The sequence below is a fragment of the Gymnogyps californianus genome, chromosome 2 (genome assembly GCF_018139145.2).
Source record: "Gymnogyps californianus isolate 813 chromosome 2, ASM1813914v2, whole genome shotgun sequence".
NCBI classification, from domain to species: domain Eukaryota; kingdom Metazoa; phylum Chordata; class Aves; order Accipitriformes; family Cathartidae; genus Gymnogyps; species Gymnogyps californianus.
This window is the reverse complement of record NC_059472.1, coordinates 45,918,317-45,932,463: the sequence shown is the minus strand read 5'-3', so window position 1 is coordinate 45,932,463 and position 14,147 is coordinate 45,918,317. Positions and strand designations below refer to the sequence as shown.

At 36.8% G+C, this 14,147-nt stretch overlaps 1 protein-coding gene across 1 annotated transcript in view; it reads left to right on the top strand.

The window, feature by feature from the left end:
• The window catches only part of UBE2V2 (ubiquitin conjugating enzyme E2 V2), a 30,820-nt gene extending 17,015 nt beyond the window's left edge, over positions 1-13,805 (top strand). The window contains exons 2-4 of the mRNA XM_050892937.1: positions 2,002-2,147; positions 6,011-6,136; positions 12,936-13,805. Of these exons, the coding sequence (XP_050748894.1) occupies positions 2,002-2,147; positions 6,011-6,136; positions 12,936-13,082 (419 nt within the window). The 3' untranslated portion in view covers positions 13,083-13,805. The remainder of the gene's footprint in view (positions 1-2,001; positions 2,148-6,010; positions 6,137-12,935) is intronic.
• The last annotated feature ends 342 nt before the right edge of the window (positions 13,806-14,147 follow it).

Below are 14,147 nucleotides of genomic sequence, written 5' to 3'. Positions count from 1 at the left end.
CGTATGAATCTGGAGCAAAAGTAAAAACCTTGTGCTCTGTAATGTGATAGAAGCATGATTTTCAGTTGTCATCCCTAGTCTGAATTAGATATGTAAATGTACAGCTCTAATGTTAATAACAAGTCAAGATGGGATCAGAAGAATGGGCAAATGAATTTCAATGAAGCTTTTTAAAAGGATCTATGCTAAAGTATTGAGAAACCATCTGCTCCTTGATGTACTGTGCTAGTACTTTCAGGTAATCATTTGTGAACTCTTATCTGTGAAAATAAGCTTCCAGAGTAGTTTAACTCCATTAAAACATATTTTTACATCGAGGTTATCTGAGTTTTTACTGCCATGGCTGCACTTTCATGCTACTACTTGTCAGATCTCTCTGTGAGCTGGGCTGGTTTGTTAAGCTGTCAGGAGGCTAACCAAAATGTATAATTTTCTGCTCAGTTAGCAAGCTCAAGTAGCTCATTGTGGGCTCAGATGAGTGGCAATACCAAAGCAGGAAGGAAGGTGAGGCCATACATGAGTGATTCAATTTCCTTGCGCTGTCCTGACAACTGTACCCTTAATGCTTTTCCCGGGGAGTTTGGAGAACTTGGAGACAATTGTTTCTAAAATTTTTAGGAGCCTCTCCCTAGTCTATGTTATTTAAAAAAAAAAAAAAAAAAAAAAAAAAAATTGTTTTAAACACAGTTTAAGACATACCATAGTTATGCAAGATAAGCTGTTTGAATAGTTGCTGAAGGGTATGTTTATCAATACTGGTCCATATGCATACATATTGACTAAATAATCATATTGTGTACTATTGGTCTTAATTTTTTGCATAGTGACTGCTTGTAATACAGACTAGGGTAACGTAATACCTGAAATCCCAGTGACTAAATAACTGATACGAAAAACAGTTTTCTTTGACCCCCGTCTTTTTCAAACTTGCATACTATGTATTTCTTGCTAACAACTTTGTATGTACCCAGTCTTAGAGTTTCAGTTTTATAGAGTACCTGGATTCTTCCTGTACAAAAAAGGATCTCTAGTAAAAATCATGGAAAACACTATAGCTGTAAGTAGCTATAAGAAAAAATATATAGCTATAAGCAGCTATAAGAAAATCGAAGTTTTATTGTGTTGTAATACTGCTACTACATCATTTTATTTGAAAATAAAAGGATACCATGATTGCATGCGCAAGTGTTAATTAGCTTTGTTCCCTACATCAGTGCTGAAATACCATTTTAGCTTCTGTGATGTACAGCAATTAAGCATCCACTTGTTTAATACCTATCAATATCTGTCTGTTTTCATGTATAATAATCAAAATCCAGTAATTATAGTTCAGCAAGTGAATATTACGTGCCTCTCTTTAGAGGCAGTACATCTTCACATTCCGTTGTGAATGTCATTATCTCTCTTTAACAACTTCATCAGTGTTTCTGTGCTTCTTATTTTTTCTCTGTTAAGTGGGAATAATAATCACTAGATTAAAAAAGACTTGATTTTTGATTTGTTTTCAGATATTAAAGTGTGTGGTTTTTTTTTTTAAATCAAGTGAAAATGTTTCAATCTTTCTCTTAGTTTACATTTATTAAGATAATTTGTGTTAAATGTTGCATTCTTTAATTATTTTTGGAGGGAATTTGCAATATCAATTTTATGTGGATTCTAGTTGAGTAGAACTTGACAGTGAATTGATTTTGAAATGTACTGGCTCTAAACAGCACTGTGCTTGGGAAGGAGAATCTGAATTAAGCCATCTCAAACTAAAGAGAGCTCTCTTATTTTCTCTTTTATAGTTTGTATTGCTATCACTTGGTAGTAACTAGCTTCCAGTGAAGTGGTTAGTTGATTCAAAACAATTTAAGTGCTAAATAAATTCAGGCAGGAAATACTTGTTTGGCTTTGAAAATATATTCAGCAGTTGCTAGTGCATAACATATAAAACCAATGAAATTGTTTACCTTTTCCTTAATGTGAGCAGCATTGATTACATTCTTCCCTTTTCTCTAGTTAAAGTACCTCGTAATTTTCGCCTGTTGGAAGAACTTGAAGAAGGGCAGAAAGGCGTAGGTGATGGTACAGTAAGCTGGGGCCTTGAAGATGATGAAGATATGACACTCACCAGATGGACAGGAATGATTATTGGGCCACCGAGGGTAAGTGTGATGAATTAAAAGGTTTTTCTTAAGTTTGTAGGCAATACAAAATGCAAAAGAATGTTACTTTGCTACAGTGTAAAGGATTTAGTTTAAATTCAATGTATGAAGTTGTAGAAACACTGTTAGAATTCATCACTTCCTGGCACGTTAGTGTTTTCAGTCTAGCCTCCCCTAGTACATGTTTCTACAGCTGTCTGTATAAGCCAGTTGTGATTTGAGACTTACTACTGAGTTAGGAACATATTCAGTCTGTATTTCCACCATTACTACACATAAGTGTACAGTGACAGTACAGCAAACAGGGTAACTGTCTTTCCACAGTTTATCATAGGTGCCTAGTAATTTCAATTCTGTAGTGAACTGGCAATATATTTTCAACTTTCACAAGTTTTATCAAATAGTCTTTCAGTATAGCAGTTTATGCATTTCAGTTGAATCATGCCTAAAGACCAAGCAGTTTTTAATTACCTCTAATAAGATAAAATATATACACAAAGTTCAAATCCTCTGACCTTTTAAGTTCTGTAGAATGTCATCTAAACTGATAACCTGCAAGAGGAGTAATCATCTCTCGTGTCTGAGTATCAGCCTCATCAGATATGAATGGACGCATCTTTACTTGACTTTTGTGCGTGCTTTCTCATGAGTTACAATATGATACAAAAGATCACTGTGTAAATGAGAACTTTAAATGAGTATAATTCAGGTAGCTCTAAGTTAGCATATGTCTTTCACTGCTAACATGAGGTTACTATCTTGTGTGTCCTTCAGTGCTGCAGGGCTTATTGGAAGAACTGTCTCCAAGACAAGAACTGAGATTAGAACTTGGCCTCAGTAAAGATAATGTCTTCCAGAGTAACAGAGTTCCGGAGTTAGATTCAGTGTAATTCAAGCTCCTTTGGAAGTCAGAGTTAGTTGCAACTTGCAGCAGACTGTTTTGAACATCTGCATAATTGTGTTGAGCTCCTAAGATTTGGGTGCATTTGAGAGAGAACCAATTTAAAATATAAGTGTAATGATGGTATGCTTTGGATACTAGCTTCTGTGGAATCACAGTGTTTGAATACATTTTGAAGAAAGTTTGTAGTCTTATGGGGTTTTGTCCTGGTTTTGGCTGGGATAGAGTTAATTTTCTTCTTAGTAGCTGGTACAGTGTGTTTTGGATTTAGTGTGAGAATAATATTGATAACACACTGATGTTTTAGTTGTTGCTAAGTAGCGCTTGTCCTAAGTAAAGGATTTTTCAGTTTCCCATGCTCTGCCAGCAAGCAGGTGTGCAAGAAGCTGGGAGGGAGCAGAGCCAGGGCAGCTGACCCGAACTAGCCAAAGGGGTATTCCATACCATGGAACGTCATGCCCAGTATATAAACAGGAGAGTTGGCCAGGAGGGGCGGATCACTGCTCAGGCATTGGTCAGCGGGTGGTGAGGAATTGCATTGTGCATCACTTGTCTTTTCTTGGGTTTCATATATTTTCTTTTTTTTTGTAATATTCCTTTTCAATATTATTATTATAATTATATTTTATTATTATTGTTAGTATTATATTTTGTTTTACTTTAGTTATTAAACTGCTCTTATCTCAACCCATGAGTTTTACTTTTTTTCTGTTATCCTCCCCATCCCACTTTGGGGGGGGGAGGAGTGAGTGAACAGCTGCGTGGTGCTCAGTTGCTGGCTGGGGTTAAATCACGACAGTTTTGAAAAGAACTTGCAAACGTGAGCTAACTAAAATAGTGTCTCCCTGACTCTCCAAACAGCCTCCAGAACTGCCTGTGACTGGTTTCTGGTTCAACCTAAGGTAGACTCCTAACACATCTTTGAAGGGAGTTGTTATTATGTAGGAACCTATATGTTTAAAAAAAACAAAACAAAAACCCAAAACAAAACCAAAAACCAAAAAAAAAAACCCCAAAACCAACCTGGGATGCACTTTTAATTCTGGTCAATTTATATTGCTGTCATTTTATTTTCTTTATGAAAAAGTGCACTCAAGTAATATTTTGAGTCATTTCAGGGACAGGCAGTCTTGCTGATAGAATGACTTGCAGTATGTGGTGATAGTAGAAAGTGAAAACCACCAGCTCCCAAGCCAGTGGTGGCACCTTGAGAAGAATTGCATATCCAGTTTCAGGATTTGTAGAAGATGGGTGTTTTGGGAATTGGCAGTGTGTGCAGTTAGGCAGAACACAAAGGAAGTTGCTAATACTGTCCACAGCATGAAGTTCTTCACATATGTGGCTTCTCTATAGCTGTGCAAAATTTGCTTATTGGTTTTTTTCTTGCTTCATTTGAAAGGTGAACCAACATGGAGGGAGGAGGGAAAGATTTGTTTTGGATTAAAGGAAACATTTTTCTGACCCCTAAAAAATGGGGTTTTAGGCTTTCTGGGGAGCTGGCCAGGAATGTGTGGTTTGCAGTACAACAGTGACTTGAAAAACTGAGCAAAATTGAGAAGCCACCTGGGTAGGAATAAGGGAATGAGAATGAATGCCGTTCTTAGGATTTTTCAGAGTTGTGAGCAGTGTATATCCATTTTGGCCTATTTCCACTATAACTGAGAGCATCCCTCTCTGGGGAAGTAAATTGTTTTATCTGAGTGAATAATGAGAAGTTTTGTTACGGTGTTTTCTTGTTGTGGTAGCAGCTATGTTACCTGTAGCAGGACAAGATTACTTTTATTGGGCCTTTAGCTTTTAATGGGAAAGAATAATAGAAAAATAGAAAAAAAAATTTTCTAACAAGGGATGTCCTGCTTCGCGTTGTTTCTTTCTGACCCACTTGCTGCTCAGTCTCTGTGGCTTCTTGAAATTATGGGATGCGGTTAGGGCGCTTCAGTAGTCTGATTTCCACTCTGCCTTTTAATTGACCACAGAGTGGACTGTCATTTGATAACTTGACTGCGTGGTTGATACTTCTACTTGGAGAGAATGACAGCTGGCTGATGCAGAACAGCTTAAAGATGGCACTTCTGGAAAGTTCAGAGGCATTTTACTGCTTTTGGTTCATGTGAGCTGTATCTGTTGTGCCAATGGAAAGACAGGTGTAGAAACTGGCTTTGTCTTCCTTTTGGAGCACAGAGGCAAGTGCATCAGTGACCAGCAAAGCCACTGATACTTCTTATTGTGTGTGGCCTACTTGACAAGATTAAAAAAAAAGATAGAACTGTATTCATTTCTAATTGGACTTTCTCAAAATATATTTGCACTTAGAATGATCTGTTCCGTGGTCACTTTGGAATGACATCTTCTGCAAACTAGCTGTCACTTTACTGTCCAAAGTTCATAAATACTCTAGTAAACTAAGCAATCCTCAGCTATGGAAGTCTTAGATATCTTCTGGAGTGTTAATTACTTCCAGAATATGTTTTTTGCAAATACTGTTTTCATCTTGTTCTTGGTTGTGTCTTAACTGTTGGGTTATTGGCATCTTTGTCTTTCTCCATTTCCAATTTTTTTGTAGTGTTAGATATTTTTTTACAGGGGAAAGCGGTAATTTTCCTAAAGATTATTGATTTTTTTTTCTCAGCCCCCTACTGTGCCAAAGTTGTTTTGGGAATGCAGGTGGGCAGGAAGGATAAGAGTAAATGTGAATTAAAAAAAGAATAGTATTCTGTTAAAGCTTTTGTATGGTATAGTCAATAAGCAGTGTAATTTGTACATATTCATCAAGTAATCAATATAACCAAAACAGTGGAATATCAATCAGTAATCTGAGACCATCAATTGGTACATAATATTAACAGATTTATAATTATTTCATATTTCTTAATCTTTATTCCTCTTGCCTTTGCTTTGTTTTTTTAATTTATTAATATTCACCTTTCAGTAAGATGCATTAGTCTGTCTTTTTGCTTTCTAGACAAACTATGAAAACAGAATATACAGTCTGAAAGTAGAGTGTGGACCTAAATATCCAGAAGCACCTCCTACAGTTAGATTTGTAACTAAAATTAATATGAATGGAATAAATAATTCCAATGGAATGGTAAGTTGAAATGGTAAGATCAACCATGTTGTTAATCTGTACTATAAATTATTTCTGTGAAAAACTCAGGTGAGGAATATACATGTTGGACAGAGCTTTCATGTTTAAATTTTGCAATATACTTGGTTTAAATCAAATTTTGGTTGCCTACTACTTCAAATCTTTAGGTATTTACAATATGTTAGTGGTTCTTAGTGGCTTATCAATGAGACGAGCATTATTTATAGTATTGAAACAGTTGTTTCTTTTAAATGAAGCTGAAGATTTTAGTTTTGAACAGAAAAAAATAAGTGTTTAAGCTGTGTGTAGCTATTTCCCTTGTGATACTCTTATAAAAGGGGATTAGATTCGTATTGTAACAGGAGTATTACAAACTTTATCTGATGTTTCCGTTAATCAAAAATGGAGGTTATTCCTGATGAGTTTCACTCTGGATATAGTAACTCACCTGTAACAAACCAATGTATTTAAACTCTTGTTTTCTTTCTACTGGGTTTATTCAAATCCAAGGTGATTCTGAGCTTCACTCTTAAGATCTTTTGATATAGATGGTAATCACTTTCATTTTAAAGATCAATTTGCAATAAGTTACTTTCACTGATCCAGCACTTAGGGTGGTATGAGTTCACATACATAAGCAATGGCAGCAGCTCAAGCAAGTTTGTTACTCCATTATTCACTAGGTGCTTTAATCCTGTGAGTAAGTCTGAGGTACCCCATTGCTCAGTGAAAAGAGGTGTGAGCTGTCTTGCTTTTACAATGGTATATGCGTGTATCAGCAGGAAATACAATAATATATCACACTTGTCTGTGTCTATGTTTGTCTTTAGTGAATGCAAAGTAATTGGGTTAAGGTAATACTTAAAGGTGAGTTAGAGAGCATTTTGGATTTTAAATATTTTGCAAGATTTAAAAGAAAGATGGACTTGAATTTGTGTAATTAACAGTACTGAAATGTGAAGCTTAAGTATCTCAGTGACGGTAGCAGAGGGAGAGATTCTCAGGGGTTTGTTTGAGCTGTTGTAGGTGGTCGGGTAGTGTACTGGTTGGTTATCCAGAGCCAGTGCACTAACACTTCAGAAATAATCTAAAATTAATTTGGAAGTATGTCTTGCATAGCCAACAATTTTACTCTACCTAAAGATCTTATTAAAATTGCTATCTAAAAACTAGCTGATGCCCTTCATCATGAGTGTGGCTTGTTGCCTAAGTATATGTGTTTATTAAGAGGTTGTGACTAGCAAAAGCTGCCGATCTGGAATGCAGCAGAGCTTTTGGTATGTTTGTAATACTATTTTCATACCTCTTCCTAGAAACATGTATTACTCTGAATCAGTAAAGAAGTGTGCTCTCGTTGCTTCATCTGTGCATGCCTGAGAGTATAGGTGTTGGTTTCTGGAAGCAGAATCTCAGACCTGCAGAGCCTGAAGGCTCATGTTTACCGAGCCAGTTGGCTTGAGCTTTTGTTTGGGGAAGTCTACGCTCCCTCAGCTTACTGAGGAACAGGGTGAATACTGTGACAGTAAATCCACCTGGTAGTTTTAAAAGCACTGTTAAAATCCAGTCATCGCTACAGGAAAATTTGATTTTAATAAGTTTATAAGCTTATACAAAACCTTCATTCAATTTTTACCCAGCAGTTCTATAAACTAGTATATTTTATGAAGGATTTGCTATACAAATGTGTAACTTATTTTTTTAATGGATTTAAATAGGACTAGATAGTATTTTTAATGAAACCAGTTTTCATAATTAATTAATTTAAAACACATTTATTCTGTAATTTTTAATGTGCCAGTTGACCTGGTGTCTTGCATTTTAGCGTATTTCGCCATTCTGCTCACTAGAATCTGTCGGATAAACTGGGGGCACGTTCAGCATCCTGAACAGTTCCCGTTGCTGCTTCCTATTTTAGTTCCTTCTTGTTTCTTCCAAGCTGGTCTCCCACTTTCTGATCGTCTTTCATTTAATAGATCGTAAGCGGTTTGCTGCATTCTTTGAATGAATGACAGGGTTTCCTCTTCAGACAAGCTCTACCATCCATGCTTCTCCATGCACCCTGTTTTTTGACATGTGGCCAGCTTTTGATCACATTGCTCATAGATGTCATGAAAAAGTTGGTGACTTGCAGAAAGGAGACCTGAGATAAACAGCAACTGAAATTGTATGTGGTAGCAGTATTACCATACTGCTCAAAACATTCGTACCATTGTTAAGGTACACTTTACAGGACATGTGTGCCAGTTAACGCTTGAGGAAAAGTAGGGCTCCCAGCGTGAGTTTAGAGTGTGATAATTTCTGTTCAGTCGGACTGTGAATGGTGGAGGGGGGAGACGGATATGTACTAGAGTTACCGGGGGTCTAAGGAAGCTAGTCTCATGCTGCCTTGTTGGCAGTGGTTCTCAATCTTCTTGACTTCCAAGTCCCTTTATTCTCTGCATGAAAAGTGCACGTGTGTAATGAATTTATCGATACTGACAGTTACAAGTTTATTGACTTTGATTGTTCTGAGAGGAGTTTTGCTTGTAAGTAACTTTTCCATCAGCAGTGTATCTTCAGGGATCCCAGAGATGGCTGTTCGATAAGTTTAGTGCAGGAAAGGAGAGGGCTACTTCAGGAGTATTTTATCTCAAAAGACTAAACTTAGGTGCTCTGAGTCACCCTCTTAAATTGCCTTCCTTTTCTTATTTGCACGTTAGTTTTTGTGGTTTTCTGCTTTTCAATTTGCCTATGGAGCTATTGCGTTTGTATACAGAATTACGGTACTAAGTTCAGAAAATCTAGTCCAAGTACTTATGTAGGGCTGGACAAAATGCATTTATGTCCTAATGACATCACTGTTGTAAAACTGTATTTAAATTATCATTCTTAATGCTGCGGGGTCTTTTCTCTTGGAGGCTTGTGTATCCTGTATTGATAAAGCACAGGTTGCATTCTGACATGCTATTTATTTTCCCATGGTCTTTTGAGGATGTCTGATTTTTGTATCTGTGAAAGCGCTCTTCAGCAGTCTGTCTTGCAGGATTTGCAATCACTTCTGTTCATTTAGATACCATTTACAGCTGGAAATACTTGTTTCCTTTAAACTCACTTGGGACTATCAGCTGTAAACCTGTAAACTGTTGTCCAGTTATTGCTTTGAGTATGTTTATTGTAGACGAAGCAGTTTGCTACTTCTTAAAGATATTGGGAACATTATAAACATGGAATACTTTGCAACATTGTGTAAAAATATTTGTTTTAATTTCAATTGTTTAGAAAAAATAGGCATTATACATATTGCTTATATTGCTATTGTTTAAGGGTTTACAGTGGTGTGCCGCCAGAATAAAGTAGTCTTCAGGTTGCAGTTTTCAGTTTTATTAGCTTTTATGTGACCTTGAAATTTCTCCCTCTGTGTCCCAGGATGTGTACTTGCATATTACCTAATGCTTTTGTGTGATTTGAGCATAGTTTGTGTCATTCTTCCAAATATCTTACCACTGTTCTTCATAAAGTGACTGTATTGTGCACTAACTTGGAAATAAATTCTGCAACACAGAAAACAGAACCTGAGCCAAAATCTTTACTGCTGCAAGATGTCATGAAAAAAGTTGGTGACTTGCAGAAAAGAGACTTGAGATAAACAGCAACGAAAATGTCATGTTGCAGTAGTCTTTACTCAGAAAACATTCATAACATTGTTAAAGCAGAGTTTACAGTCTGAGTTTGTTGTTACAAATTCCCAGCCAAGAAAGAAAAGCTAGAGGAGCTTACTCTTAAGTGATCAGGTCTCATATTCCATTACAGCCAGTGTATGTAGAATTGCATGGTTTGAACAGCACTGGTGACTGACTGCTATGTGCTGTAATTGAGGCAGATCTCCAGACTTTGAGAGAGCCTACAAAGGCAAAGTTGAGGAGAAGCGAGGAGAAGGAAGATGGTGTGAAAGCAGAGTTACGAGGCTGAAGATAGACATTCATTTGGGGAGTCCCAGAGTAACTGCCTTTCCAGACATTTTTTACTAACCCAGTCTTTATCTGAACAGATAATTATATTAGATTGCAGTAGGTTTGAGAAAGAAGAAAAAGGTAGGTTTAGTTTTCTTATTCATGTTGGTTTACCAGTGGTCTTCTAAAACAGTTTATTATCATATGGGCTTCCACTCCCAAGTGCATGTCTTTCCTGGTTGGGAATCTTCTGGTACAACCATTACCTGGTCCTTGATAGTCATTTACTGTGGCTTCTTTCCCCTCTATTTTTCTCAAGGAGATAATTGATCTTTTTGTTTGGGTTTTTTTTTGGCAGATCAGTGACAAGTAATGTGATCTCTCCTCAGCTACTTTAGTAGAAAGTAATGTGATTCACACTAACGTGGAAATTTTTTAAACTACTGGTCTGCCAAAGGACTTGTACCAAAGCATTCAGGGAGTACTCTCACATTTTGTTCCATTTTGCTAAATTGAAGAGGATGTCAGGTTAGCTGCAGAGAAGTATTAACAAATGTTAATAAGTGTGTCTGTGTGTGAGAGGGGGGAAATAAGCTCTTAAACATCTGTAGCTATATGCTAAGTGAACATAAGGTCTGAGCCCTTGTGTCTTCTGTTACCATAATACTTAACCTCCATGAAGTTCTTCTCCTTTCTGTAGGACCCCATGAGGAAGAATGGTGGTCTCATGCATTTCTCATGACATTTTGTATATGGAGAACAATTTTGAGTAGTGTGATATTTATTATTCTAACTTTTGAAATGAATTCATGTTGTTCCTAGTTTGTTGGGTCCAGCTTGTTGGATAGAAACTCTGGAGTGTCCTTCTTTAATCTTATCTAGAAGGATTGGAGAGGAAGAGATCTGTAAGGGCTTGGTACCTCAGAATAAAGATTCAGGCTAAATGATGCCTTACTTAAGCTGCTACTTGATAACACAGGTGATCTCTTATCAGAATTTCCCTTTTACTCGCTGGTGGTTTTATCTAATAGTCTGCTTTTTAAGAAAAGAGAACCTGTTTTCCAGTTGCAAAGATTATTCTGCTCTGATACTGCCTCTTATCTACCACATTAAATCAAATACCCCTTTAAAAAAGTAGTAGTAGTAGTCCAGGAGTTACAGTGATGATCTGACCAGCATTACTTCCAAAACTGTTCTGTATTAGCCCATATACTCATGCGTATTTTAAACTGGCATGATCTTGCTGCATAATGGAGCTTTCCTTTTGATGCTCTTTTTCTTCCTGATTTATTAATGTTTGCAATAATTAAGTAATCTGACTGCCTTTTATACTGTGGTTTGATAATATGCTGTCTTTGGCAGTTCTACTGATTTTAAGGGGTTCCCAACTCTGAGCAGAACGTTATTTGTGTGAAGAGAAATGCTTATAGTGCTAAGCTGTGAATTGGGTCAAGGATCCTGCTTAGGGACTTCTTTCCACGGTGTTTTTTTTTTAAACTGGGTGGGTTTTATCAGTTCAGGTCAGAAAGTAGCTCCACATACATTTCATGGTTCACCTGAGCTGATAGGCAGTAGCACTGTTAAAGGAACAAGTGCCTAGTGAGTGGGAGCAGAAGTTTCTTGGGTTAGTATTGCTCCCCAAGCTAGCATGTTGTTAAACCTTGGCCTCAGTTTCTGCCTACAAAAAGGTTTAGTCTAATCTGGTGTTCTGAAAATAGACAGCCTCACTTCGAACAATCTAGAAATAAAATGCCTGTGTTAACGTTCTTATTTCTGATTCCAGTGTTGTTTTTTTCTTTCAGTTTGCCCTAATTAAGATGGGATAAGAAACTTCTTGGTGTTTTATGCTGCCTAAATCATAAACCAGTGGTTTCCAGCACTTTTATAGCAATGTGGGCTGCCTGTGCTACTCTGCCAGTGGAATTCAGTAGCATGCAATAGCCCTATTCCTGCCCATGGGTCTGCTTTGCAGTTGCACAGCTGTAGGCCCCTTTGTCTTCTTAAGTTCCTCCTTGCAGGGGCTGGGTGGCCAGGACTTACCTGCTGCCAAAACAGTTCCCAAGCTGACTTTCAATTGCTGACTTTTCTATAGAAACCTCCCTGTTATAATATAATTGTGTAAATTGTCCCACAGGTTTTATAAACGCATAGGAGAAGTCCCATGTCCTTTCCTTTCAGTTCATATTCAAATTGGTAAGTGATGTACAGTAATCTTCACAGCTCCATAAGATGACTTACTGTAAGAAGGATGCAAAGAACTAAGAAACATCCAAACGTTATGAATAAGTTATTTCAGTATTTCAAGCCATTTCTTAGCATACGTAGTGACTCTTGATGTATCAGAAGCATCATGTAATATCGATGTGAAATAAATCACTAATGATACTTGTAGCAAGGGAAAAACAAGGGAAATTTTCTTTTAGGAAGTTATTCTACGGACTCTTGTGTGGCAGGTTCTTTTAAAGAACTGAGGAAAACCCAAGTGTATGTATTGGCATGATGAAGGTGATTACTTTTTTCTTTTTTGGGGGTAATTTGAAACAAATTAATACATTTTACAAGATACGGCTCCAGTTCTGCAGTGAATGGTTTGCTGATCTCCTCCTCCCCCCTCCCTTTTCCTTCTCACTATTATTAGTATCAGCACAGATGGAAGGGTCCACCTGCATGGATTTTATTGCAGAATCTGTATCTGTGTGTAAGTATATGATTGTTTTCCTTAAAATATTTTATGAACACAGGGACTTTATGCCACAGAGAAAGTGTCAGGGAATGCTTAGACCCTTTCTTAGAACAATTAGGTCAAAGCAGTTATTTATGTAGAGATTTTGTATTTCATCATAACTTAGAACTCTCTCTTCTTTTTCCAGGTGGATGCACGGAGCATACCAGTGTTAGCAAAATGGCAAAATTCTTATAGCATTAAAGTTGTACTTCAAGAGCTAAGACGTCTAATGATGTCCAAAGAAAATATGAAGCTTCCACAACCTCCAGAGGGACAAACTTACAACAATTAATTTTAGCTGATTCTCAAACTTCTGTCTTAAAACAACAACCTTCTACTCATGTTAATGTCTTGATTAAATCTCACAATGCAAACACCCACACATTAAAAGAATTTCAGCTGGTATACATGACCTGGACATTTGTAAGAATATATATAATATATGTATGCCCAATATGTTTTCAGGCACTATGGGAGAAAAAGGCAGCACAATTTTTTTTTTCTCTTACTGAGGCACTGTCATTTAAGCATAAGCCTGAAATAGCCTAAAATTGGAATTCAGGTTTTACAAGATGAAAGCATGACAGAAAGTGTCAGATTGCTGTGGAATAATATATGTTTCTGAAAATAATCTCTTGAGAAGGCAAAATATAAATGGCATGCTTTATCCATCTTGCTTAGTAAAAGAGCTGCAGTTAAATTTGTTTTAAAGTAGCAGGTACAGTGAATACCGTTGCTCATCTTGTTTAATTTTGCAAGGGTGTGGGTGCCGACTACTAGTAGTGTCACAAAGTATGTTCAGGATTGTTTTGATACCTGTATTTATAAAATGGGGGGGATTAATTTCTGTTAAGCAGCTCCTGTGTGTTACATGTATCGGACATGGCAAATATTTGTTTACAGTCTTTGTTCTAATAAACCATGCATTTAAGTTTTAGTGAAACAAAGGAAATGTATGGATATGTGATTGAGATTAAAGTTAGTCTTAAAATGTAAATAAAATGTGGAAAGTGTCTGAGGCTGTGCCATTTCTATAATAGTGATGTAATATATGTACAGTAACTTGCAGAAGTAGTGGAAAGCCAAACATAATATTGCTGCTGGTTTTACATGCACCTTTTATTCTTACCACTTTTGTATGCTTAGTTTACTTGAGAGGTCAAGGTATTCTGTTTGTGGCAAGGGAGTAAGTTCTGTTGTCTGTAGTACCACTTTTCTAGACAAGCTTGCACTGTGTGTGTATATATATATAAAAAAAAAAACAACCCCCCAAACCAACCCCAAAATAAAAACAAAAACCCTTGCCTACCCACCTCCCCTTCACCTCCCCTCCAGATTCTTTTGAGAAATGTGCATA